The sequence below is a fragment of the Syngnathus leptorhynchus genome, chromosome 17 (assembly GCF_054491065.1).
Source record: "Syngnathus leptorhynchus isolate UIUO chromosome 17, UIUO_Slep, whole genome shotgun sequence".
In the NCBI taxonomy this organism is placed as follows: domain Eukaryota; kingdom Metazoa; phylum Chordata; class Actinopteri; order Syngnathiformes; family Syngnathidae; genus Syngnathus; species Syngnathus leptorhynchus.
The window spans coordinates 1,698,761-1,726,479 of record NC_141211.1 but is presented as its reverse complement, the minus strand read 5'-3'; the positions used below and the strand labels follow the sequence as shown (position 1 = coordinate 1,726,479).

The 27,719-nt window shown below is 40.3% G+C and overlaps 3 protein-coding genes across 7 annotated transcripts in view; 2 read left to right on the top strand and 1 right to left on the bottom strand.

Moving 5' to 3' along the window:
- The window catches only part of gabrb2b (gamma-aminobutyric acid type A receptor subunit beta2b), a 191,050-nt gene extending 179,712 nt beyond the window's left edge, over nucleotides 1-11,338 (top strand). For all 4 annotated transcript variants that reach the window (XM_085935503.1, XM_085935504.1, XM_085935505.1 and 1 more), the window contains 6 exons: nucleotides 1,647-1,729; nucleotides 5,124-5,261; nucleotides 6,661-6,813; nucleotides 7,313-7,557; nucleotides 7,624-7,764; nucleotides 8,176-11,338. In XM_085935503.1, the coding sequence (XP_085791629.1) occupies nucleotides 1,647-1,729; nucleotides 5,124-5,261; nucleotides 6,661-6,813; nucleotides 7,313-7,557; nucleotides 7,624-7,764; nucleotides 8,176-8,523 (1,108 nt within the window). In that variant the 3' untranslated portion in view covers nucleotides 8,524-11,338. The remainder of the gene's footprint in view (nucleotides 1-1,646; nucleotides 1,730-5,123; nucleotides 5,262-6,660; nucleotides 6,814-7,312; nucleotides 7,558-7,623; nucleotides 7,765-8,175) is intronic.
- Nucleotides 6,676-27,719, bottom strand: part of LOC147042903 (uncharacterized) — a 53,910-nt gene continuing 32,866 nt past the window's right edge. For both annotated transcript variants that reach the window (XM_085935514.1, XM_085935515.1), the window contains 7 exons: nucleotides 17,524-17,577; nucleotides 17,091-17,239; nucleotides 14,024-14,154; nucleotides 13,689-13,823; nucleotides 11,178-11,277; nucleotides 8,560-8,642; nucleotides 6,676-6,832 (listed from right to left, as the gene is read on the bottom strand). In XM_085935514.1, the coding sequence (XP_085791640.1) occupies nucleotides 6,810-6,832; nucleotides 8,560-8,642; nucleotides 11,178-11,277; nucleotides 13,689-13,823; nucleotides 14,024-14,154; nucleotides 17,091-17,143 (525 nt within the window). In that variant the 5' untranslated portion in view covers nucleotides 17,144-17,239; nucleotides 17,524-17,577 and the 3' untranslated portion in view covers nucleotides 6,676-6,809. The remainder of the gene's footprint in view (nucleotides 6,833-8,559; nucleotides 8,643-11,177; nucleotides 11,278-13,688; nucleotides 13,824-14,023; nucleotides 14,155-17,090; nucleotides 17,240-17,523; nucleotides 17,578-27,719) is intronic.
- On the top strand, nucleotides 22,465-23,756 carry LOC147042905 (insulin-like). The gene is made up of 3 exons (XM_085935981.1): nucleotides 22,465-23,177; nucleotides 23,282-23,467; nucleotides 23,563-23,756. The coding sequence occupies exons 1-3, from the start codon at nucleotides 23,021-23,023 to the stop codon at nucleotides 23,730-23,732; spliced, it is 513 nt and encodes a 170-aa protein (XP_085792107.1). The 5' UTR covers nucleotides 22,465-23,020; the 3' UTR covers nucleotides 23,733-23,756.

The window sequence follows — 27,719 nt, the reverse complement described above, 5'->3', positions numbered from 1 at the left end:
GGGCTTGGAAGCACGACACGGCTTATGATGAATAAATGACAGTGCCAAAGTGTTGCTCAATAATGCATCTTGACCATCCTCCTGATTGTGTATTATCCATAGAGTGACTCTTGGCTTCACTTTAAACTTGCCTTCTAACTACTTCAACTCCTCGCTTCACATTCTATACACCAAATGTAATATAGACAAAAGAGGTCCAGTTCCAGCAAGGGCATTTGTGAAGTCTTGCTTTGCGTGTGGAAAATGTGTTACTTGGACAGAATGTTAAAAATGGCCTCAAGCTTGTGAGGCTACTTAACCGTGACTTGACCTTACAAGTGAGGGCCACCATGTTGTTTCAACATATGGAGCTCAGTTGGTGTGCTTTGGTGGTGACGTCTTCGGGCGGTCAGCTAGAAACCCACGGGCTGAAATATTATAATACAAATATATTAAATATTGAAGATGATAATAATAATAAATATTATTAATATTAATGGCTGGATTTACGCTGCTAGTGAGCTAATTCCAAATTGCTTGTTAATATAGGCTGGAAAAAAAATAAAAAATAAATAAATAGCATACAAATGTGCATCCATCCAGTGCCGCATATATGTACATAATGCTAACCTTTACCTTAGCCAGGCCATCTTCCCAAAGACTGTGCCAGAGGCTCTTTCAACTCAGTTCTACACCACTGACTCCCATTTACACAGTCAAGATCAGATATTTGCCAGAAAGTAAGCGGCAATTTACTCCTTGGTTAAACACTCGGCGGACTCATCACCAGGAGCACATCCGCACGGATGAAAGAAACGCTGACAAGTGACATCAAACAGAAAAGCCGCCCAACCTTGTCCAGGCCAAGCATTATTTATTTATCAAGGCTGAGGTGTATACGAAAAAAACATTTCTGGCCATTACACTTGGAGTGAAAATATGACACCGGAAAAGTGGCATTAAAAGCAGCCAACTAGTCACCATGAAGATGACAAGAAGCAGAACTATTAGTATTATATCAGACATGTTTTTGATCTCCATCATGGAAGAAAGAGTCTAGTTAGGCCACAAGGTGCTTATCTTCACCCTCGGACTCGTGATGAGCTTTTCTACTAGCTCCCATTTATCTGCGTTGTCAGGTGCGCCTACACAATTGCCGCTCGGTGGCAACTCCCTCTTTGGGAATCAAGTTGGCGTAGAGGAGTAAAGAATGGAAAGCTATTACTCACAGCCTCGTGCTTATGTTCTTCCCACAAAGCCTGACGGACAACAGAAGCTTATCTATTGACTCGTGGATGGCCTTTATCATCGTCCTACCTATCCCCGTGGCTCTTGAGTTCACCGCGTATGGCAACGATCATACACATTTTAGAATATAGGTGATATTTTTTAGACTTACTGGCATTCTACTCATTTTTTTGCTTTGCTTTTTAAAAGACCAAGTCTGTCCTTATGACTTTATCATAACGCAAACAGAGGCTCAAGGGCATCTGGGATGGTCGCATTGCAGAGCCGCTGGTCAATTGCAGTGGGAGGTGACTGCATATGCATGAGGGAGATGAAGGAAATCTTGTCTAGTAATTGTAATCATGCAGGGACTTAAGTTCATTACATTTTTGTGTGATCAAAGGTGAAATGGGTTTTTTGTCTTGTGTGTGACTTTTCAGGATCACCACGACAGCTGCTTGTATGATGGACCTCAGAAGGTATCCACTGGATGAGCAAAACTGCACATTGGAAATTGAGAGTTGTAAGTAGTTGTCCCTTTTCCATCTTTTGCTGCATCTTGAGTGACCTGAAACTTTTGAATGGTAGTAAACCAATACAAAAGGCCGAGGCTCGCATTTGTTCTCTGACGCATGTATAATCCATGACATTTAGGAATTTCCCTTTTGTGGATTCTACCGAAGCACCGGGAACTACCATTTCATCAATTATGAAAAGTTTTTTTTTTTAGCTATAAAATTGTGGGTCACTGTGACATGACACGCCACCGTGCGATGTTATTCAGGTGCCCTAACTGCAACACGAACGTGTTTCCTGTTAAAATATGTCACACTGACTCTGCGAGTACACACGCTGTAAACCTCTTTAATAACTCATGAACACTGCGCGGCCATTCAACACTAGAAAGTACACTTTTTTTTTTTTTTTATCAGCTCGGAATTATCTCCATGTGTTACTGCAAAGGGCTCTTTGGTGCAATGGAGAATTTAATATTTAAAAGGCACGCACAGAAAAAGGAAATGAACAAAAGTTGTGGTCATTGAAACAGTTGACAAATACAGTTTCAAAGTTAGGGTGTTGAATTAGGGTTTCAAAAACGGTTTCAAACTGTGATTAGGGTTTCAAAGTAAAGGGTTAGGGTAAGGTTTAAACTAGGATTAAGGTTTACTATGGGGTTATGGTGTCAAATTAGGGTTTCAATTTAGAGTCAGGGCTTCATAGTTGTATTTTATTTTTCTTTCTCTCCCTCTATCTATGCCATACTTACTTTCTTATCTTTAGATGTTTCATCGCTGCCAGGGCATGCAGCCAGCTCCAGCCTTTCCATGTGCAGCAGAAGTATGAGAGACATTTTTAATTGGTTGCCAGAATTGACATTAAAGTCACTTTGAACTGTGCGGAATCAAAACAGAATCTTCAAGTTGAGCCACTTCAGCTCACGGGAGGGGGGGGGGGGGGGGGGGTCGGATGGAAAGCGGTTAGTTGTGCAGGTGGCATGTGTGCTCGTGCATGTTTTCATATGCATCGAGCTGAAATGCAAACTGTCTGTTTATTATACGGCTCGCTTTTCACTTGAGACGGGTGCATTCACTTCCAATCAATGGATGTCTCTGAGAGTCCAAAGCTGCAGCGGGGCATGAAGGACCATTTGAAACCCAATTTAAACATCAAATTCACGCCTATTGAAATGACTTTGAACTTCCACAAGAATGTTTCCAAGTTTTGACCAATAGTAATAGCACACTGTGCCAAGAGGGACCAAAGAAAACCAAACCGGGCATTTGCCATATGTGAGCTACAGTACTTCAGTTGAAAAAAATAATAATAATTATACAGCAGATGCCGGTATTTTATCTCATGCCGACAACCTTCTTTGACCATTAAAAGAAATCAAGGGAGACATCTTTTTATTGAGCTGATAAAAAGCCTGCAGTCAGATGCCGACAGGGAGATATGCCACAGTCCCAGTTAAATAGCTCTTCTATTGCATTGTTATCTCCACAGATGGAATCACCCAAAATTTCATTTAATTTGGGCCCGCCGGCACTCCCAGACTCACAGATCTTTTGTGCTGCCATGGAATACTCATTTTTTCCCCCAGATGGGACAAGTTAATATCTGCCAATTAGGCTTAATGGAGTTCCTTTCCTATTTGCCCTATTGTTCTAATTTGTATGGCTCTCTCTCTTTCTCTCTCTCACTCCCTCTTGATGCTGAATGCTAAACAGCTAGGTCACAATAGGTCAAAGAGCTAAATGTTTGGATTGGGTGAGTTACTATGTTCATCTCGCGCTTAACTACTTGGACTATTTCGAAAAGCTGTACATCAAATCAGATATTGAGAGACAGTTATTGCAGGGATAGAAAAATAGAGCATGCAGATTTTAGACCGGGACACGACGATCCAACTTTTGAGATGTAGATGAAACCAAAATGGAAAACGGAAATGCATCACTGGAATGCAGCAAAGCGCCAAGCAGGGCTTTCATCAAGGGGAACAAGAGATGTTTCTGAGTGTGAGGCTGTTCAAAGTCAGGTTTAATAATTCATTCCAACTAAATAGGTCAGTCAAGATTTCATTAAGGAGAGCAGGCAGGATGGAGGGAGGGAGGGAGGGAGGGAGGGAGCACTGCTGAGGTAGAAACAAATGACCGCGTATTTGTGACTCGGCTCGAAAGGCAGACGAGATGGAAAAGATTTTGGTGGAGCTTAAAACTTCCTTCGTTATACTTGTTGTAATGTATATTATCAAAAATAAATAAGCGCTTTGCAAGTCTTGCTCAATGTGAAGAAGCGTGGAGTATAATCCTCACGGATTAATTGAACGGCCGTTATATTAAAGTGCATCGCGAGAAATGGCTTTAAGTGACTCGCATGTCATTGTTGCACTTTCAATAATAAACCACACTCAGCGTGCAATGTATCACCTAAGAAGCGTCTTTTATAGTCTAACAAGAATGTTCTATCTTTGCTTTTGAAAGGAGCAATCATCCTGTTACTCAATGATTTATGGCTTGTAGCCAAAACCCATTTTGCTGCCCATGTCTCCGCTGATTTGGCCAAAATGAAAGCAAAAGAGGGAATAACTTTGCTTGCGATTAATATTAATAGACTCTCGGCCCTTTCATGGATTCTACTGGCTTCTAGAGATGAAAACGGATGCCTTGCTTAGTTATTTAATCATATTTCTCTAAATGTTAATAATTTACTTGCACTTGGGAGAGAGACAACATAATAGGCTGACTCATAGATTTAGTCCCGTATAGCCAACATACACAGGAAAGGGGTTTCCTCGGCTACTATACATAAGTAATGCTGTATGTTTAACATGAATTCATTATTGATAGTCGGGCCTTTTTCATAATTCACTCAAAATGTAGCATCAAGGCATTAGCACCAGCTTTGTTCAAAGAAGGCTCAATCGTGAATGATTCAAATCAGTGAACGCATGCAAAACTAATAGTGCTAATCATTTATTTAGCGTCTCAAAAAAAAAAAAAAAAAAACAGATTCGATAATACAGAGGCCATGAATTTATTCTGGCTGGAGCGGGACCCTTGCCCAATGCCTTACATGGTGTCAAATAACTACTTTTCCTTTCACTGTTCTAAAAACATGCTGAATTAATATAATGTCCTAAAATTTGACTGCCAAGACAGCGAAATAGACTTGGTGAATATAAGTGGCTCATTTTGCTAATGTAAGCTAAAAGCTCAGAATGCTTACACATTAGCTGATTCATTTTCTCAAACTCAGACATGGCAATAAAATTGTGCAAATATGCTGTCACCATCTGAACCACTTGTACGATTTAATTGAAGAGGACAGTCAAATGACAAGAAATACTTCCTTCTTTTGTTTTGTGAAATTTGAAGCTTTCAATTGTGAACACGTTGCTTTCTGGTTTCCCGTCTCAGATGGTTACACAACTGACGACATTGAGTTTTACTGGCGAGGAGGCAACAATGCCGTGACTGGCGTGGACAAGATTGAATTACCACAGTTCTCCATCGTGGATCACAAACTCATCTCCAAGAATGTCGTCTTCTCTACAGGTGAGGAGGTTGAACACTATGTACTGTACAAGTCTGACAAATAGCTTTTTTTTGTCGTGAAACTCACCTCAAAATAAAGTGGATTTAATTAATGTTCCACAAATGCAAGTGTTTAGTGCGTGGGTGCATAGAACACATTATGGTAAAGATTTTTTTTTTTTTTTACTGGATTTCCTCTTTAAAACTAACAATTAATTAATGAATTGTTAATTTGGTCGATCAAGGAACTTTAATTTCATTAAGTAACAACGGCACTGAAATGGGGATTTTAATGTGGCTTTTTACTGTTTCATTTCATTATGATGCAAGCAAATTCCCTTCAGTGATTGCACTTGGATGGATACAAAAATAACCCATCCCTGCTAATTGCTTGTAAGGATGAAAACGTTCAAACCGAGTTTATATCAGGAACTTCCCTCCGAGATGGAAGACGCCATGACTTATTTAAAAGCAATAAACAAAAAGAATGTTGTCTGATACAATGAAATATTAATGCTTTGCGTGCTTCCATATTCATGCCATGCTCGTGTAAGCAGGCCAGTGGTTTTGCTCAATGTTCTTTCTGGGGCTTGTCAGAATCCAAATGGTTACAAGTCACCATAACTCCATTATTCCCGTACGACCGCGCAATACTCGCCGGTACCGTTTAATGTAATTTAAGGACGCTTGGTCAAGTGGTGCCCCACTAATGTGACTTAAATTAAGTCTAGATGCAGAAGTGGCGGGGATTCCCCTTTTAGCGCTATGTTGACGGCAGAATGGAAGTAGTGACCCCGAGGTCGTTCAAAGATGCGAACATCAGCATGTGCTTGGCGCTCGGCCAACGCCAGTGTCAAGTTTACGGCCAAGGAGAGCCAATGTCGTTTTAGCGAACGGGCTTTGTTGTTCCGTTTAACCTGCTGCCTTTCTTATCTCATCTTGGTGACACGCACCGTGTGGCTCACGCTGGAATTAACTAAATTAAATAGCAGACGTAAGCCAAAGCCTGGCGGACTCTTAAGTGTTTTCATGTGTAAATCTCGTCCCTTCAGCGCTTTTATGTGTGCGTGACTTTCAAGTCAATTGCAATTTCTTGTGATGCTCTTATGGGGGACATTTTACAATTGGGTTGGAATTTAGTTATGGTCCCAGCTTCATAAAAAAAAAAATGAACATTGCATCTATACAGTGCATTTCATAACACCAAACAGATTGATACCAATGTGATGATCAGGTTCAAAGATTAATTTCATGGCAAATTTGAAATGAAATACCTCATGAAGCAGAATGGAATTTATTGGTTTATGCATCCGCTTGAACAATAACTTCTTGACCAACACTGTTTCCTCCATTTTAATGTTTTGACAGCGGCTCAAAATAGCTTGAACACTGATTTCTTCCTTTTTCTAACTCTGTGTAGGATCTTATCCCCGCCTGTCGTTAAGTTTTAAGCTGAAGCGAAACATTGGATACTTCATCCTGCAAACGTATATGCCTTCAATCCTCATCACCATTCTCTCCTGGGTCTCCTTTTGGATCAACTATGACGCGTCTGCTGCCAGAGTTGCTCTAGGTACGTCGGGCACCATTCACTGGGGGGGAAAAAAAAAAAAAAAAGTCAAAAGAAAAGTCTTAAAATTTACTAACATTTGAATGAGCCAGCTTTAAGCAGTACAGAATTCTTGTCATTTCTCATAAAACTACTTTGAAAGTCAAGAGTGGAAGCAAATTTATATACAAGCTCAATTTTGTAACCATGCCCGAAGCGTTTGAAAGCATCCACCACTTTCCTCAGCGGGTGTTCTCACCTAATGAACGAGACCAAGGTTGACGTTTGAATTAAAAAGGTAAAATTAGCTGGCTTCTAAATGCAAAATTTCAAGTTACAAGGGTAAGCTACTCACTTTCACGGACTCTGACAGGATCAATGAAGCAAAGATGTGGCGGCTCATAGATTAGATTAGCATTAGGTGTTGCAGAGATAAATCTACCGTTGCACCATGAGCGCTCTCCTATGTCTTTCAATCAACTTTTCTTTTTTTTTTTTTCCCCTCCTCCTCTTCCCCCACCAGGTATTACCACGGTGCTGACTATGACCACCATCAACACCCATCTGAGAGAAACGCTTCCCAAAATCCCCTACGTCAAAGCCATTGACATGTACCTCATGGGTTGCTTCGTCTTTGTCTTTCTGGCCTTACTGGAGTACGCGCTGGTCAACTACATCTTCTTTGGCCGGGGGCCTCAGCGTCAGAAGAGGGCCGCCGAGAAGACGGCGACAGCCAACAATGAAAAGATGCGAATGGACCCAAACAAGGTAGGACTAACTCTTCAATCGGTTTGCTCTTCAATTGACTAAGCAAGCATCACCACGTGCTGGCAGTGGCTGGTGGGCAACGTCGTTGGCCGAGATGACACTTTGTACGCCAGGATGAAACAACGGGATCTCGATGGTCACGACTCAATGTGGGAACCCATCTTTATGGACGATGCTGCAATCGGACTCGGCGACCAAAAGAATAAGGTGACGCAAATCTTAACCAATATAATTGCCACGTGAGGTTGGGAATATCAATTTGAAATTAGAATGCTCACATAAAATCCCCCCCCCCAATGATCATCTTTCCTGGGGGAGAGGGGAGCAGTGATCTAACCCCCCAATTCCAACCCTTAATGCTGAGTGCCAAGAAGGGAGGCAATGGGTTCCATTTTTAGTCTTTGGTATGACCCGGCTCAGCCCGGGTTTGAACCCACAATCTTCCAGTCCCTGGGCGGAGACCCTACTCCTAGGCCACTGAGCTAGTTTAGTCAGGGTCAGGAATATTTGATATTAGTCAACTTCATCAACTAAAATGCACACATCAAGAACTTGTAATACAAGCAGTATCAAGTCGAAGGCACTTTGATGACCAACGTTGACATTTCTCTTCATCAGATGGACCCACATGAAAACATCTTGCTGAGTACTTTGGACATCAAGAACGACATGGGAATTTCAGAGCTGGCTTTGGGTCTCAATGACCCGCGGAACACCATGCTAACGTACGACAGCTCTACCCTTCAGTACCGCAAAGCAGGGCTGGCCCGCCACAATTTTGGCCGAAACACCTTGGAGCGCCACATGACTCAGAAGAAGAGTCGACTACGGCGGCGCACCTCGCAGCTCAAGATCAACATTCCAGACTTGACCGACGTCAACTCCATAGACAAATGGTCGCGGATGATCTTCCCAACTGTCTTCTCCTTTTTCAATATTATTTACTGGCTGTATTATGTCAACTAAAACATTTTGCTAAATTATACTTTTTAATTTACTTACGTGAGTTACTTTTGTGTCTCGTGACATGGACCAACGTATCACAGCCAGGATCGCATACGTCATATCGTTGAATATCACATCTGCTGATCACACACAAAAGGGAGATGAACATAAAAGGTGCCTGCTCTAAAGTCATTGTTTTGTTTTCTTGGAATTACAAATTGTGATTTGTTTTTTCATATACTGTACATATATATATTTATATCAATTAATTCACTTATTGCCAAAACTTATATAGAAGTAGAATTGTTGAATTTAAATTGTTTTACTGTTTGTTTTGTTTAAAACTGGTATGTGCATTTATTAGTTTTACTTTGCAATATTTTTTACAATTATTTTATATCATTTAATGATTAGATTTAATTTGCTGGGCGCTATTTATGTCCCCTAAAATAATCAAAACGAGCCGTTTAATTTCTATGAAATAGTACTGTACAAATTGTGTCATACATAAAAGCACAAATATCAGCTAATGACATTATTTTCCTTGTGCTTAAAAATCTTTGTTTACTTCTAGCTGATCATTAACTGTAAGATCACAAATGATAACCATATATTGTAATTTAAAGCAAATAGATATTTGTGTACTTTTATTTATCTTCATTCTAGTTGGTAGTCTAGAAAATGGATTTTACAAAACATTTTTGCACACAAAATCTTAAAAGCCATAAAGGCTGCACCATGGTTCGAGTGCTGGTGCTTGTAAAGTTTATAAAATGGACTTAAGCTACATACATACCAACCACATTGAATTGTTTTAAATAACTTTAAAATAGAATGATATCACTTTTATCCAGGAAAGTATTGAATATTAAGAAAATTAACTATTAACTTCAAGGTCATAGTTGGCGAAATCTTCTAACATTGTATCAGATCTCAAAGCAAACTTTTTGATTATCTTTCAAAACTTTTTCCGGGAAAACCATTCGATTTGGTCTTTGAAATATGGGTTAATGGAATTTAAAGGCCAGCACTCGGGTCTAAGAAAACAGCCTGCCGATTAATCACTTAATTATTTTAATCTCAATTTTGCATTGGAACTAAAATTATGATTTTATTTTTACACAGAGCTAATTGAACTCAACACCAAATTTAGTTTTGAGCCTTGAAGTAAGGTGTTTACATATCAATCATTGGTATTATTCATTCTAGCACATTTAGCTGTTTTTGCTTGTCGTTTGAAACATGCTATGTTAATTTTATAAGTACATAAAGAACTGAAGAGTATAATCATAAAGTGAAGATCATTCTAAATCTGATTTGAGATCATGTTACCGAAATCCATCCCAGTATGTAAATATCAAACATAACATTAATAATCAATTAAGTTATATAACTGCTGTACATAAACTCACAAGCTTTCTACAGAACTGAACAAAATGAGATTTTCACTACCATTTATACTGTAACATAAATAGAATGCCTCATCAGATGTTAAACAATGTACATAGTATACTGTCACAAGATGGCATTTTCTTCCCGTTGCTTTGTTTGCTAAACAAGTTTGGGTGGTTTGTTTTGTTGCCAAAATTGAGCTTGTAATTATGAATGTAGAAAGTGTTCACAGAAGCTAGCTGAAATCTTTTTTTTTTTTTTTAAATTGCCGCAAATGTTTGATGAGATGAAGTAGCCCAAAATGGAATCATCTCAGGTCAGCAAAGTGTACACTGATAATATCATCATCACTATTTCACATGATATGTCACAAAAGTGACAACTTGCTTCAGATGTCTATATAGGAGATTATGTAACATTGTTTTGTTATACGCAGTAGCTGTCAGACATTAACTTCAAAAATATAAATGTATTTTATGTCACTAACAAATCCAAACATATCTTAAAACTTGCTAATAATTATTTACAAATATTAGAGCCACATCCAAGTGGAGAATTTTGAAATTCACTCCATAAAAATTCTTAATAGTCCTGTAAAATAATTTTTTTATTTTTATTTTTTTCTCATACTACAAACATTTCTTGTTACAGAATAAAATGACTTATTTTTCCAAAATGTTCTGAATTGTTTTCCCTCAATTTTATTTTTAATTTGTTAGTGTACGCATAACAAGGTATATTTACAGTGAGAGAGTGCCATAGATGCGGATTGGCAACAATGATTCATTATTATTATTATTTCTGAAAACACTGGCAACTGGCATGTACGGTCTACTTCATACATTTACACTTTAATATGTCTTTGTACTTCACGCCATTTTTGTTTCATATATTTTTATACTTGTGTAAAAAAAAGAAAAGAGTGCAAAGACTGCTCTTTGGCAAAACCTTGTAAATCCAAATTTCACATATTTATATTATACAAAATGACTATACTGTACATTGTCCTCTCGGGCTCTGAAAGCTGAACATGTATGCTCTTGAAAGCCTTTCAGATAACCCTTGTCAAAATGTTTGGAGATTCTTTGTGATTGCAAAATGGCTCTTGAGGTTTGTGGAAAATGTTTTGGGAAACGTCTCCAGGGGAGAAAGGACATAGCAACATGCTAAAAGCCGAAATGACTCATCTTGGTGACAGTGTACTTTTGCACACACTCACAGAAGAAGCCTTAGACTCGTGCTGCCCTGGACTTTTGATCCAAGCGGCGTCAAATCCTTCTTACCTTGTCAACACCATCCACCTGAACAAATCTTCCTTTCTTCCGGGCCCCTCACTAGAAGATTTCCAGGAACTCCGAGCTGTACCCCTCTCCAAGATGCACCCTGTAAAAGCCAATGTCTGTCTTTACAATGGAAACCCATGGAAATGATAACATCATCAATAAATATTGTATACAGTTCTACACCTCAGATTTTCTTCTTCTTTTATTCTTATTAATAATTCTGATAAAACTCTAAAGTTGAAGAACTGTTGTTGGCATCAAGTCCACATTTCAATCAAACATTGCAGGTGCAGACAAGAAATCTACAATTGCTCTCAATGAAGGTCTTTTTCTAAGATTAAAATGACTATTGTGGACATAGAAAAGATCCCTGGGGAACATCACCGGTGAGGTCCCCAAGTCTCCAAGACAATTACAATTTGAATGATGGCTTTTTTTTGGTAGGACACACTGTTTTGTAGAAATAAAGTATTACTCTAACAGGTCTATCAAAAGAGCCAGCAATTACGGTTCTGAAATTGCTCTCCCCCATTCTTTTTTACTTAAATCTACAGCTTAATCCAAAATATTTTGAAATAGTATCATTTGTTGTATCGGGATTGGATTCCTTTCCTCAACATCTGCAAAGATTGTAGTCTCCCTGAACATTTTGGGATCTTAACTTATATTTGGGAAAATCTCACTGATCCGTACACTGCAATCTAGTGGCGGGATGCTGTCACTTTGTGTGTAGCATAACAGAAGAGTGCTATCTAGCTGTTTTTTGAACAAAAACACAGCCCGAGGGTGTAGGAAGTCGCTATAATTGAGGTGTAAACATCTTAAGACCACAGGGGTGATGTAGTCAAGAACAAAGTGATCTACACTATGTGCTAATGGGCCTGTTGTGTGGACATGAATGGTTTCTTCCATCTTTGTTCTCATGGCCTTCTTTCTCACTATGTTATCTTTCTAGTTGTCACTTTGAACTGTGTGTTACAATATGCATGCCATTTTCTGCCTGCTGGGGAAAAAAGGCAAGTTTCTCCACCATTTTCTTCCCTTTACCCTTGCAACAAAAAGTCTTTAGTGTGTGTGTGTGTGTGTGTGTGTGTGTGTGTGTGTGTGTGTGTGTGTGTGTGTGTGTGTTCTCTTCATTATCTTTTTATGTGTGCATTCTATTTCACTGGCAAATCCTTGTGACTATTTTTGTTTTGTTCTTGCTTCGTTGCCTTTTCTGTTTCAACACATTTCTATTTCCATCTCGGGTACTGCTGCAATTACATCAAATCTAAATGCTACCAAAGTAAAAGTGTGATCTTTGTTTTTGTGCACAAACATAAATAACAGTGGACAGTGAGATCATCACTTAGCAGCATGCGAGTAGCATGTGCGAAGGAAGAGAGGCACTGGGAAGCCCACGTTCCTGCATGACTGTGCCAGGTGGGTCCAACTGTGCACAAATGTTGTATGATGACATATAAATCTGCATGTATCCATGATAATAACGGCATCTTTAAAAAAAAAAAAAAAAAAAAAAAGAATAACGGCAGCCTGGACTGTCCATCTGTCAAAGCTGCGGAAATTACTCACTTAAGTGCTAAAATAATCAGTGTCGAAAATAGCTGACTTGCTATCAGGTAACAAATATACATGACAGTCATTTTGAGAAACTTAGAATGAACTTTAGCTTTTGAAATAGATGCATTTTTTTTTATAGCACCGAAATGTAAATGAGCCCAAAAATTTGCCAACAGATCAAAACCGGCGCCATATCTCTCATCTTTAGGCCATGTGGCTGAGAAGAATTGAGTCATTCCATAACCGCTTAAGGCCATTAGACTACATGATGCCCATTTAAGTGGCCTGTGCTGAAAAGCCAGCGTCGAGAACACACACACAAACACACACAACCCCCGCAACCCATCAAAGGCAGCAGGTCCATGACGGCCATCACCTCTACTCGCTACCATCACGCCGGCAGCCATCATCGCATTATGATGGCTTTCCATTATTGCTTACTGCCTAGTTTTATGGCGATACCGGCCTCAGCCAGACGGGCCTGACACTACGCTGAGCTAAATTCCGCCTGGAGAGCGCCGTAATGATTACTTGGCAAGATCGAACGAGCCATCTCCTGATTGCCGCTTCTGTTTGTGCCTCTGCTATTTTATGATTCAAAAATGCTATTTTGACCAGGAAAGGCCGCTACTGCAAATGAATATTATCTAGTATTTGGTCAACCGAGTTCCCAGGTTGATATCACTCGTCAACCAGATTACGTCACAGTAACTTTGAACAAAGAGAAAATGCCCTTAATTACGCAAGGACGCAGATTCACGAGTTGCACCTTGAACTAACCAAACGCACAGTGCACGCAGTAGCTCAAAAGACAACACCGACTGTCAGATATGTACAAAACCTTTTGGTGTTTGGATATCATAGTGTAAAAGTGCTATTTGTGAAACAGCACTTTTTTTTTTCTTTCTTTTCTATTCACAGACAAGTGTGGATGTAGCTCAGATCACATACCAGATGGGGAAAACGGTGTTTCAATGCGGCAAACTCTTTCAAGTACAGGCAAGACAAAAGCCTCCCGCATCATCTCATCCTTGAGCACCAATTGGAAAACAATGTCGTGTTTGTTGGTTGGGATGCCATGGGAGTCTGAAATGAGGGAGGAAAAGCTTTCAACAAGACACAGTGCTTCACAGTAAATCCCCCGCATGGATTGTCAGAAAATTGAATCCTAGCCAACGGTTGCCGGTTAGCGGCAGAATATTCCTAAAGCGTGACGCCTTCCAGCGGCATTTAGAATGCAAAAGAAGCATAGCTGCGGTTCTCGGAGGGCTAAGGTGGAGACTTACTTGAGGGATCTATGGCTTTTAATGGGATCTGCCATTTCCATCCCTTGTTGTTTTTGTATGCAGCGGAAGAAGCGTCTTGTTCGTGCCGACAGCAAAAGACTTCCACGAAGCGCGCTACGGCAGAGTTTGAGCTGAAACAAAATGTTGGATTGTCATTCATAATTTCACACGTTTTGTGTTCCAGGATTATACTGCAATATATTATTTATTTATTTATTTGGATTTTTATTATTGTATTATTATGATTATTATGATTATTATTAATATTATTAATATTATAAATGTTATATGGGCCATTTTTGGAGGAAGGCCTTAAAAGGCATCCATCTTTCATTTTGGTTAAACTGGCACTTATTTTGTATTGTTTGAATGAAACAAAAGTCCTGATTTCTAGATCAGTACATTTAATGGATATTAAATCAAACCCCCCCGTGCTAAGACTTCCTCCAGTGATTTGTACAAGAGCACCAGATTTATCATTAGTCCAGTTCTCGTTCTACATCTTCCTACTTTTTCCTTTGTTCAATTTTCAGCACTATTTCTTGTGCTTGAAGGATTTGAAGTCACTGCTGGTGTGTCCCTGCATTTAAAGTCAGCTTAATTAGAGTTGCCCTGCAGTGCCTTTTCTTCTGCATTAGCATATTTCCTATGAAGAGGTTTTTTTTTTTTTTTCTTAGCAACACTTTGTGGACAACTATATTGGGCATAATTGTCTTCACGGGAACGTCTCCCTTGCAAATTTTGCAAGATGTTTGTGATCAGAACATTTGCGGAATTTGGACTTCCAGTAAAATCTGTGTTTCGACTACGACCTTGCTTCTGTATGATGAGCACTTTGTTTCTGGTCTTGTTTTTGCATTTGAACTACTCACATATTAATAATACATCCTTACACTTCATTTCAAGTAATTGTGTTTTGTGAGAGAATAAACCGTGACAATAATTGGTAAGGGCATTTATGTCATGAACGGTAAAATCTGGGCGCTAATTAGCCTACATAACGTAACCCACTTGTGTATGGTGCAGAGCTGGAGGTGAAGGTGACGTGACAACATAAGCTAAAAAAAAACAAATCTTTAAAGAGACTTTAATTAAGGCACATGTGGTGAAGAAATTCATCAATCCCTTAAAACATAGAGCTGTGATTAATTAATGAGCGCTTACATTTTGCCCTAATTAGATTGTTCTACGCCAAAGGGCAAAGGAAGGCTTTACTGGAGAGAGTTACGCAAACAAACTGCTGGAATTCTTCAGTTTTTTACAGCCACATCCACCAAATGTATTAAATAATGCCTCCGAGTCTTTTCTTTTCAATTTTATGAACGATCTTTAATTATAAACACGCACACGGCATAAAATAAGCTCTTCCGTCACCAAGCAGAAGGTTGAAATCTCATCAGCATAGAAATTCACACCATGTAATTGTCTCTATGTATGGACAAGACGTGTCAGTGAACATCTGCAAATATTAGCGCAAAGCAATTAATAGCTTTGTATGCTAATGAGATTTAGAACCTCTGCTACAAAATAAAACCTGCACCTGCATAGATTATTAATATCAAGTGCTAAAATCTGCACAGCACAGCTGTCCTACTTCTTTGCTCACCGACGTTCCACCCGAGCCATCAAAATGCTTTTTGATTACACGAGTACCAATAAAAAGAAAAGTTTTGGGATATTTTAAAATTGAGGCTGATACATTTTGTCAATCAGATGACAAGGCCGGAGGGCGGTATATCCTGGCATCCAGATGGTCGCTTTGGTGCCCATTATCTTACTGCCGTTGGCATTCAGCGTTCAAATTACGCAACCACCATGGTGAACTAGAAAAAGCTGATGTACAGTACCTGACTGTGCTAAAATGTAGAACATAAAATCATTTTGATGACTGTTGAGAAATACATTTATGCATTGCAGACAATTTCTGTCAATTACTTTCTCTAATGTCCCAAAAACCGGATCATTTTTATCTTCTTCTCAACTACATAGAGATTCATTAAAGACTCAAATATCCGTAATCGATATTGATGGCTGGTTAATTTGCCGCGGTCTATTAGTGGAACCACAGATGGAGATAATAGTCACTTTAATTGTTTATAATTTTGTTTCTTTCTGAAATGAGTACTTGCAAAGTGTTTCATCAAAGATGATTTATGTGTGGTGAATTGTTACCATTTCGGGGCCACACTGAGAGGAAAATAAAGTTTGTTTAGCACGTAATATGATTGTGTCTGTTGGTGCTTTTATTATATATTAAATAGATTATCCCATCAATAAAACTCAGACTTTTGACGTCTACTGTCCTCAAACTCCCTTTTATTTGTACATGTTGAAACCGAAGTTTTGCACATGGTGATTGTCTATCCTTCAGCTGTTCACGGATTGTGCGCAACCCTCAAAGGGTAATAAGCAAAAAAGGTCAACGAACATGAGAGAGAGGAAAGAACAAAAATTGGACAGATGGCATGAGCGAGAGAGAGAGAGAGAGAGAGAGAGAGAGAGAGAGAGAGAGAGAGAGAGAGAGAGAGAGAGAGAGAGAGAGAGAGAGAGAGAGAGAGAGAGAGAGAGAGAGAGAGAGAGAGAGAGAGAGAGAGAGAGAGAGAGAGACATAGAGAGACATAGAGAGACAGAGAGAGACAGAGAGAGACAGAGAGAGACAGAGAGAGAATGGCTGTCGGCAGATGTTCAGAGTTGGAGAAAGATGACGATCGGGCGTTGGTGAGTGGAATGGAACGATTGCGGGTGGGCTGTGGCGCCGCGCTATCATCGTCTAATTGCCTTTGGTGTGTTAAATTGTAATTCCAGTCGACCGCCAGTGGCCCCATTACGACTGACCTTCGGATGATAATTTGCCAAGTATGTTATGTGGCTGCCTACATATAGAAGTATTTCAGATGGTGGGGAAAAGAAGAAGATACTTTTTTGGGTGACAGAAACAGTTGTAATGTTTGTGATTTTTACGAGCACCATGGACAGCGGCCACCGAGTACAGGAGCAACTTCCGAAACACGAGATATAATATAAGAAGCAAACGTATATCGCTATCATCTGAATGCAATTGGCTCACCTGACAGTTCCAGCTGCAGCAATAAAGAGGTCGCTCCAGTCGCCGTAGGGCATTTCGAGTCAGCACAGTGTCTGCCTGCCTGCAGTCAGCGGTGGCATAGGGCTCTCATTACACTTGATACATGGCTCCAAACAGCATGGTGACACCACCTGAGGAAATCAGGACCAAATTAAAGATGGCCAACACACACATACACACCAACTGTCTTATGTGGAAGTCAACTAAATGGCATTGTCCTTGAGTTAAATATTCTCATCACAACTCAATTGTGTTAAGAGACAATTAGTGTCTTGGGGATTTTTTTTTTTCTTTTAAATGATGGAGTCCAGACTGCCCCTCTATCTTGCTGTGGAATATTTTAGAGGAGAAACACTGAAAGTCACACAGCAAAGTCACAGATGTTTATAGAGAACAGTGTCACCTACTGGCTTACCTTGAATATATTTATTTCGTACACGGTGGTGTGGGGACTTGGCAGACCGCTGGCCTGTGGGGGGGAAAAAAATAGAGATTCTCATTTTGCTGCTACAGTGGTTTTCAAACATCTTTCACACAAATACAAAGAATAGAAAAATGTGAATTTTTAGACCAAAAGCCTCTTTGTTATTGCGTGTGTGTGAAAGAATAAGACTTTCTCTGATTTGTGACTATGATTTGTATTTTAACTGTGTAATGTGGATCTATAATTAGGCAAAAACGCCGGGAGTTTTTGCTTGGTCATTCTTGTTATGCTGGGCAATGCCATGTTCTATTTACTTTTATCTCTATTGGATTTTGTTCATTATAAACCATCCACAAAGCTAAAATTTGAAAATTACCCTTTGAGGCAGAGCCCGAGGGAGACGTCACATTAATTCAAATGATCACAGTTAATCACATTTCTCACAGGCCAATAAATAGAAGTGTAGCATGCAAAATTTTAAGCCCAGAGCCCTGAGGTGCTGATTATTCAGCTCTGTTATTATATTTAAGAATGATTACTTTTTATAAGGCACCATTTTTTTCTTAAATGAAACAATTGTGTTACAGTAGGACCTCTTTTGTTGTTATTTTCAAAAATAAAAAAAATAGCATGAGAGAAGGGCCTTCATCCATGATAAAAGCCAAATGACAGAGAAACATTTATGTGTTAGTTTTCAACAACACAATCCACGATATATTCTTTGCATTGCATCATATCAAGAGCTTTCTTTTGTCAATTCATCTGCTAATCCTCTACCAGAAGGGCCTTTGGGGGCCGTTTCATCCTCTTCTGCTTGGCAACTAAAACAACTCCATTTCATTGACTTGTGTCTTGCAGAGAGGACATTTCTTTTAGTAACTCAGTCACGTTTCTGTATTTTATACCGTCTCTTCCTTATCATGGAGCGCCCCTGCAACACATGCGGTCGACACACTCGCAGCTACCTGCATGACGACGTAGATAAGGCAAATTGTTGTTCAGAGTTATAGCGCGTGTTATTAAATTGCCCATTTCAGTGCTTTTCCTCTTTTTTTTTTTCTCCTGCAGAGAGTCATGTGTGCAGACAATGACCTATCTTCCTAAATGGTTGTGTCTATGCAGCATTTCTTCAAAAACACAGACCATGCAATCTTTCTTTCTGCGCTATCTTTGTGGATGCAGAGTAAATGCGATTGCTTATCTACACCACATCGATGTATACGAGGTCAAGATTTGATCAAATGTAAATGGTCAAGCACTAAGCCCCCCTCCCCTCCCTCTGTGCAGAAGGCTGGAACAAGACAGTCCCAAAAGGTCAGCCGGCTCGGCATAAACAGATTCGAACCACTGGTCTGTTTGGACTAGCGCACGAGATCGCTGACAAGCAGATAAAAACAATATCCAGTGTCAGTCTCAACCTGTCATGCTTGACAACAAGAGTGTATTTTTCTTTTCAAGGCCTGCCTAAAATGAAATACTAAATTTCATTCCCCTTTCCCTGAAATTAGAGGATATTTCTAATACACCATCCCGACATCCAAAACTAAAAAGGGCAGTCATATCAATGCCATTCATATATGAATATCTCCAAGATCAGGGGTGCTCTCTCTCATATTTCCCACCAGTTCCAGAAGTCTAGAGAGGATCTTTTGCCAAGGGTTTTTTGCAACCCCTTGCAGTCTTTAACCTTGGACACCGCAGATGTACTGGCACTATATTGAATTGCTGGCTCTCACTGCTGAGGATGCTGGACCGTAAGTTGCTAAACTAAACGCACTGGCACAATATTTCCCAATAACTGGAAAACGGTGCTACCTCGAGTGGCGGACAACAGAGGAATTAGGAGGTCGACAGATAGAGTGCATAAACCCTCCGAGGCCAAGCTATCAGCCGGTGGGCACTAAATGAAGAAGATGCATCAGGACAATCTTGGGGATTGTTGTATTTTTATATTTCACCTGGCCAATATCACTTGCTGAGAAGAAAATATCGACGGGACAAATGGAAAGTGAGAAACGTGAGAGTGGATGGATCAGAACAAAATGTATTGTCTGTGAAATTATGGGTACGTGTGGATTACTTTACCAAACTAGTTAGTCAATTAGTTTATATTCATAGACACAAGAGAAACGACCACAATATTGTACAAGTTGTCTAACTGCTTCAACATGAAGTCTAAATGTCAGAGTTGTCCAAGCTTGTTCCTGACTTTCAGTGAGTCAGTGATTAATGCAAAGACACACAAACACGCACCTCGGTCAGTTTAATGATGTCCACAGAGTCATAGAGGGAGCCTTTAACTCACAAACACTCTCTGATCTGATGCTTCCTCATTAGCAAGAGCCAGATTCAAGGCTAATGGAAGATGTGCTTCATGAAACTTGTGTGGCATCCCTTCAGGTTTAACTCATATTTTTGTGAGTAGCAGTATCTGAAATGAATTAATGATGTACAAACAAAACACAACTGTTTTTTGTTTTTAATTGGAAATTAGTGCTGCGTGGGCATACGCTAAGGAGGACTATCAAACTTTCAATAGCTTTAGTGTGACGGCTTTGGAGCAATTCAGCAATGAGCGACACGTCCTTGCTTTGTGACCTCAAATATTTGCAAAGCGGCTTTTGTTTGCGGGTCGTGTGTGCTCATCAAGCCACGTGTGTGCTCATCCACTTGTGGCGATCTGCTCAACCAGTCAACAAGCTCGCAGCGCACGCTCACTCCGTCTGACTCCCGAGGTCAGCCGTGCTCATAACCCAGGTGGTAAATGGAACCTGACGTTGGTAAGCAGCCCTCCCAAAATTGCGCAGGTGGCGCAGCAATCAGCCATCCAGGCATCTAAATGGAGCTGACTGCTGCAGAACTTAAGAGCAAATGAGGGAACACAAATCCAATTGCTTTTTGTTGTGTGTTTACCAAGGCCAAGCCTATTCTTTGTGTATTGATTGCATTTGTGTGGCACGCTTGGATGAATATCATTGGTCAGTCAGACGGGATATGCTCCATCTCGATAGTAAACAGGATAAGTGGTACAAAATGGATGGATTCAATTCATAGGTCCACCAGGAATGCTTTCTAGCTCTTCTCAATATCTTTATGGAATGGCAGTGAGATGAAATGCCAACTGAAGACCTACCAATCTGGAGTCCGATAACCAGTCTTGGTCCTCTTAGTCTTCCATTATGGATGGAAGACTCGCACATTAAGCGAAGGCTTGAGAAAATATTGAACTCCCTCGGTACCAGGTACCTGAGGAAAATCATCATGTGGCTCGTACGTTTTCGCTGAGGCACTTTACAGGTGGACACACACTGAGGACACACAACAATTCTTGTCGCGGGGCCAAGGCAATCACCAGGATGGTTCCTTGGCATCCATGGGCGCCACCACGACGCAATGCCATCATAAAATGAGTCAAGGAATGAATGTGTCACACCTTATCAAATATATTTGCCATTCACTGTCTCCTACCTTCCCCCAAAGGCTGTAGTTGTTTATGGCAACCGACTGCGAGTTATTTCTGGTTAAGCGACCCATGAGGTGGCAGCTGTGCAAAACCATTTCACTGCCAAGACAACCGGATGGTCCGGTGAAGCTTGGTGGCTAACATTTTAACGTAATGGTATTAAAAAGAAATCAAGACATATTCCATAGGATGTTTGGGGTAAAAATGAATTAGCTAAACTGATGCATTTTTTTTTTTTTTTCTTTCAAGATTTGAGAGTCTGTTACAGCGCTCTAAATAATTATCACATTAAGCCATCATTTACAAATTCGCAAGGGAAGGTAGAGTAATTGCTTCTAGTTTCTAGAGACAGGTAAGCAATTCTTGGCGGCACACCAGCTTGTTTGGCATCAACGCAGCGTAAGATAAACACTGTTTAAAAATTTGAACTTAAAGTCAAGCGGAGGTGTGTCTTTAAGACATTTGAACCAAAGTAATAAATATACAGAAAAAGACTAGAACATAAAACTTGATGCTACGATAGGTAAAGGAGGAGGCAATGTTAAAGCGCTTTGAGAACCTTAAAGGTAGAAATTCTATTAAAAGTCATCTGTAAACTAGGAGCTTTTTCATACAGTGCTGGTGTTTCCAACACACAAATGCAATTATAAAAACAAACCTGCCCTAATTAAATGGAAATATGTTTGGTTGTTATCAACTTGCATCAACACAAACATTTAAAAAAAAACGAAAAAAAAACCAGAATGTAATCTAATGGCTGTAATGATAGTCCAGCTGGATGGTAAGGATGCTATTGTGTATCGTAATTGTGCTGAACATTTCGGTTTATTAGTATACCATTTACATTCAAAAGTCCTAATAGCGTAAACATTCAACATTTAAATTGTAATTGCGATGTCACAATACACACAAAGCAGCTTCAATTTACTAGCTGAGTGTTGCTTTGCAGTTTGCATTTTGATGCGGTCACAATTGTTCTCCTTGCACGGTCTGACGATGTGTGACTGAATCGAATGGTTTTTGCAACATCGCACTACATATTGGCGGCCCTGGACATTATACATTTAACTTGCATAGTCTATTGTGGTGTGAGGCGCCTTCTGGTTTTAAATTGTACTAGCGTAAAGGCTATTTATACGCCGTCTTTGATTTGTAAAAGTGAAGCCGTAGAAACAACAAATCTGTATGTTATCATTTACATTCCAAATAGCTGCTGGTGCTGTTTACCACAATAGTAGATTGAATGGCAAATGGAATGGATAATGTGTTTGGAAATATGAACACCTGGACAGAATACGCTCCAAAAATAACAGTAATTCTATGGTCATGGAGGGAAAAGGGCTACGAATGATTACAGAAAAAAAATGAAGAATAGTTCTTATTTGCACTCCAATACGCATAATAGGACTAGTGGGAACAAACCGCATCAACTTTCAATCTCAGCTAAAATAAGGTGACGTCTAGTGTTGGCCCAAAAGTAATCTGGGAAATTGCATCGAGCAGCCATTGTCGGTAGGGACGTTTTCACTAGTGTGAGGTTAAAATCCGAGTTAACTTTTCTCACGATCAATCTCGTTCTTGTCACAAAGTTTGTAGCGACAGACGGATAAAGGGTACACCGGGAATTAGTTGACCCCCACATGACTTTGGATCGGGACTTAGCTTGGAGTTGGGACGGTGCCTTGCTCAAGAACATCCCAACAGTCTCCAGAAAACCGGTGGCATCTCTCCACATTTCTACAATCCAAAACCCAAGTCTTTGCAGATGAGCTAGTGATGCCCCAAATCTATGCACTAAAAACACTATGGTATTCAGTGCTACCGACTCTGGCACTATGGTTGAGTCATTTGCGATTTTGTTCCAGAGCAGAAAGAACAGAGAGGGTCTGGGAAGGTGACTGTTGTTTGACCAAGAGGTGATCACATCATTCGAGATCATTAAGCATGGTTTGTTTTACTAATTGATGCTGCAAAAAGCTCTTCCAGTCCAAGCAGTAACTTAACAGTTGCTGACAGGCACATTTGATGCCCACGTCATCCGCGGACATCCTACGTGTGTTTTCCGACGATGCCGGGGGTATTAATGGACAGGCGACCTCCAGCCTGATGCAGTCGACATTTCAGCAGTCTATTCCGCCCGCCACACAGGCCCTTGTCCATCTTGCTTGCAAACTCTTCAGGTAAGATTTTGCACATTTGTTGATGTTTGCTTCATTTTAGGCAGAAACCATCACATGGCGTTGGCTACTTTTATTGTCATACTTTTCTGTGTATAGATTATTTTTCCCATCATGGCACCACTGTGGCTTCATTCCGCCTCAGTCCTGGTCTTGTTGGTCATGTCATGGCCATGCTCCAGAGCCCATTCTTCACAACATCTGTGTGGCCCTAATTTGGTTGAAGCCCTTAATATGGTGTGTGGGGACAGAGGCTTTTTCACCAGTTCCAGGAGGGACATTGACTCTGTGCTACGTAAGACATTTCTGCAAACTTGCAACTTCTGTTTGATATGAACTGTCTTACATTCTGGGGACTAACTCTGAAAATCACTTTGTGCTATTCTCCAGGTATCATGCCACCAAAGACCGATGAGGCAACATCAACAGATGACATTAACGAGATCGTGGGCTATGCTTTTAAGAAAAAGATGGACATGATGATGAAGCGTGATGGCATTGTAGAACAGTGCTGTCACCAGCCGTGTAGCATGCTGGTCCTGGATAAATACTGCAACTAAAGACGCAACTTTAGCAACTCCGTGATTAGCCTCGTCGTTTCTACTCTAGCTTAGCAATGCTTTGATTTTAAACTCTGCACCTTTCTGTAATTTCTCATCAAAAGACTTGCAGGAGTATCTGCAAAGCAATGTATTAAATATATTTTCCTAGTTTTGTGAAATGATCGGGATTCCTTTTTGTGGTTTCAGCCTGGAATATGATTTTGTTTTCTTGGGGAAGATGGAAATGATTACAAGGCTTGTAGATAATTTTTCACTATCATGGATATCTTTACGTTGGCAAACTTATCAAGAGAGAGCCAAGGGTTGGATGGGAGCGATTGCCATGCAGCCTCACGCTTGTATTCTGTGCACATTCTCATTTGTAACCTCGAGCTTTCCACCAATTGTTGCATTTACAATGCACAATGAATTCTGGGTTTCAGTGGCGCACTGTGTTCCAGCGAATACACACAAAGAGCCACAGACACCCAGAGATAGAGTCTCTTAGTATTCCACTTGAGTTTCCATATTGCAATTTCCTGTGTGAGTCTTATCTGGAGCGAGCTTGGGCTTCACACAGCTCCCCGTGGCCACCTGCTGCCTCTGCTCCTCTATCTCTGCTACCATTTTTTTCTTTCTTTCTTTCATTTTTCTCTTTTTCACAGCCAAAAACTTCCTCCCGAGTCATGCCAAGAATCAGCAGAGGTTTAACATATGCCTTATCATCACTCAGCAGTTCATATTCATTTATGCCTTGTCATTCCACTCCCAACCATCCATCTACTGTTGTTTATCATAAAACGCGTTAAAGTTGTTTCTAAAAAAAAAAAATAATACAATTGTTAGGTATTGATTGGACGTACACTGTCTGACTACCAAGATGTCATTCTCTTCATGTCACATTGCAGAGAGAAAGATGGAGCTGAAGCTTTAACCCCAGAATATGAATTTTCTATCTGCAATGCAGCCTTAGATGGAGACGCTGCTCATCTTGGTGCAGAAAGCCACGTTAATCCCCCCCCCGTATATCTTAAACATCTGCAGCAATAGACATGATTTCACAGTACATGACTTTCGCTATTGTAAAAGACGTGATTGAAATGTACAGGTCTAATCACAATGAAAAGACAAGCCCTGTATTATTAATGGCATTTCATAATGCTTTATGACTTCATTTTCTCTTGACTGTTATACAGAGGTGGCACAACAGTTCAATGGTTACCATCAAAATGAATTATCACCTGTCATGCCACGCCGCCATCTGACAAACAGAGATAGATTACCCCCATGGCTCCTGACCTTCACTCTCCCTTTGTGTTAGACACTAAAGCCAAGCTAGTTAAGTGTTATTTGAAGAAAAAAATCTGCTATCAGGTTTTTAGGTTGGAAATCATGCAATATCGTGACACCACGTTATAAAATTTCTCAAATTTCCTTTAAGGGAAGAAAAACCAAGAAAGTCAATTTTCTCACTCTGGTTTAGTAGGATGAATAAATAGATCTTTAAAGTGTCATTTTACACATTTTTTTTCTCCCAACATCATCAATTCAAATAGTACCAAAAACTCATTAAGGTATAAAATGGAGAGTAAAGCCTGTTCATTTTGATTTTAAAAGGCTCAGCGCAAACCAAATGCAGAGATCAAATTCACTTACATCCACAGGTCTATTAATAATCCTTTAGAATAGGAAACTGAAACGGGACGTGGTATAAGAGCTCCTCCACGAGGCTTGTATTCTAAAGAGAGGGTGGGAGGCCTCCAGAGCAGCCAAAACAACCCACGTAGGCTCATACACACTAATAAAGACACACACCACCGACCTGGCAGAAATCATGCTAATGTGATGTGCTTGGGCGCTTTGCTGTTGCCATAAAACACAAAAACAGCAAAGTCGACCCAGAACTGCAGAATGATCACGCTGAGACCATGTCAAAACACACAAAAACTTTTACAAGGCTGATTTGATGACTTAAACATGAATAAAACATTGGCACTATTCTGATAATGTGTCAAAGCAGACGTGCTGGCTTCAGAAGAGACTTCCTAGCCAAAGGCATGCCTTCACTAGGCGTCTGTTTATGCCACGTACGCCGAGCCCGTGGCGAAACTGCACCCGGATGTGTCTCGTTCCGTGACGAGCCCGCAATCCACATCGCAATCACGACCGCTGCTGTACGGCGCCGACACGGTCAAAGTCATCCTCTTCCCGGAGAGACACTCGTGTCACGTATGTGTCTGTTTTATAAATGCCACGGGCCTACATGTGCCCTTTCGTATCTTTATCTGTGGAGATTAAATAAACATGTTGAGCCACGTGACCGCTTTGTGGGCGAATCGCAATATCGTCGGTGAAAAATTCTGTGGTCGTATTTGCTAAAAGCTCTCAACACTACATCTTTTCATCAGTTGTTTTATTTTCAAACAATTCCTGCTGCAGGCCAAATATTTGAGCTTTATTTTTAGTGATGAAAAGAACGCTCATTTCTCACAAAAACAAAATGACAGAAGGTTATCTTGTTCCTAGCTCAGTGGGGTGTAAAAGTGCTGAAAATTAAACTGTAATTAGCATCCATTTGGGAGTGTGTTTCCTGTAAGGTCATAGAGCGAGAAACCTATGAAAAATGTCCCTTCGGGACTCAAACCTAATTAAAACTCACTGTTATCCCACAGCTAAAGCGCTAAAAGTTATCAGCACGATTAATAGCCTACCCCTAATATGCTCTGTTTACCAATGGCTGAACAGATGAAGAAGTACAGTATCGAAATGCTTTTTGATGACAAACTCTTTTGGCCATAATTTCTACATTACATATGCTCGGCAGTGATCACTCCCACAACGGCGCAAACGCCCATTTCAAACTACTTTAGCATGCTTACAAAATGGCCACTAATGATATAAATCACACATTTTACCCTCTTGTTTTTACAGACGTAATTTTAAATGGCACAGGGGATATTGGACTCGCGGCAGGTTGTCAATGATGCAAACAAATGTGGATTATGCTCCGTGGTCCGGGGAAAGAATATTTATTGATGGCCGCTCGTTGGATACACTGGACAAGCTGTATGTCTCAAGCAGTATTATTGAGTAAGTGTGCCATTATGTTTGTTGTGTAGACGCTTGGACGCCTTTACAGGGAATCGATTTGTAATTTTTCTGTCAAGACGAATGAACCGGTGAATTAGCTCCAGTTAATACGGAGAAACTATTCCCACTATGAAGTGAAGAAGAAGATGCTGCTGTCTCGGTGGTGATCTTTCACACGTTCATGTCTGTCAGAGTGCCAGCAAAGGGACTCGCGCGTTGGTACTGTACACAGGTTGTCCATCAGCAAACACATTCTCGCCGCAGCAGCTTGCTCCTAATGACTCTCTCCAGAGGATGGAGATGTGACATCTTAGGGATAAGTCATGCGGGCCTTTTGCTTCGCTAAAAGGTGACCTCTAACTGACCTCAGAAAGCTCTCACTCAGCTGTGATGGCAGAAGCACATCTTACCTGGGGTGCAAGATGGTCTTCGATATACTGCAAACATAAGCGTGACAACCTTTTGAGCATGGTGACGATGCACATTCACACATCCTCAACACAAGAAGCAGCTCAGCCTTGGAGAAAGGAATGCACATAGAAGAAGAAACAACTTTTTGAAGTCAAAGGAAAAAAATGTCAGTCAATGACAAGACACACACTTCAAGAAAAAAAGATAGATTTCTCAGATGTGTCTGTCCTCTCATACGTGAAGTATGCCAGATTGGAACTTTTTTTTTTTCCCCACTGAGAATAACCAAAAGGGAAGCTGTCATAAACAGACTGAGGTGGTTGATAAGAAGAAGACTACAGGAAAAGATCAAGCAAAGGAAACCTGATGCACATCTGATAAAAATCCACTGGCCTTCAACAAGGCAAACAGTAATAAGCACGTAGGAGCGCTTCTGCTTTTTCTTTGACTTGAATTCAAATGCATGAGCTTTCTTTTGGAAATTTCCGTCCTGCACTAGATATG

Excerpts from the sequence above, each read along its gene's own strand:
- LOC147042905 (XM_085935981.1), top strand. The coding sequence starts at position 23,021 with ATGCCCACGTCATCCGCGGACATCCTACGTGTGTTTTCCGACGATGCC. Across the intron at positions 23,178-23,281 it reads TGCTTGCAAACTCTTCAGGT|CCATCATGGCACCACTGTGG; the intron begins AAGATTTTGCAC and ends AGATTATTTTTC. Across the intron at positions 23,468-23,562 it reads GGACATTGACTCTGTGCTAC|GTATCATGCCACCAAAGACC; the intron begins GTAAGACATTTC and ends GCTATTCTCCAG.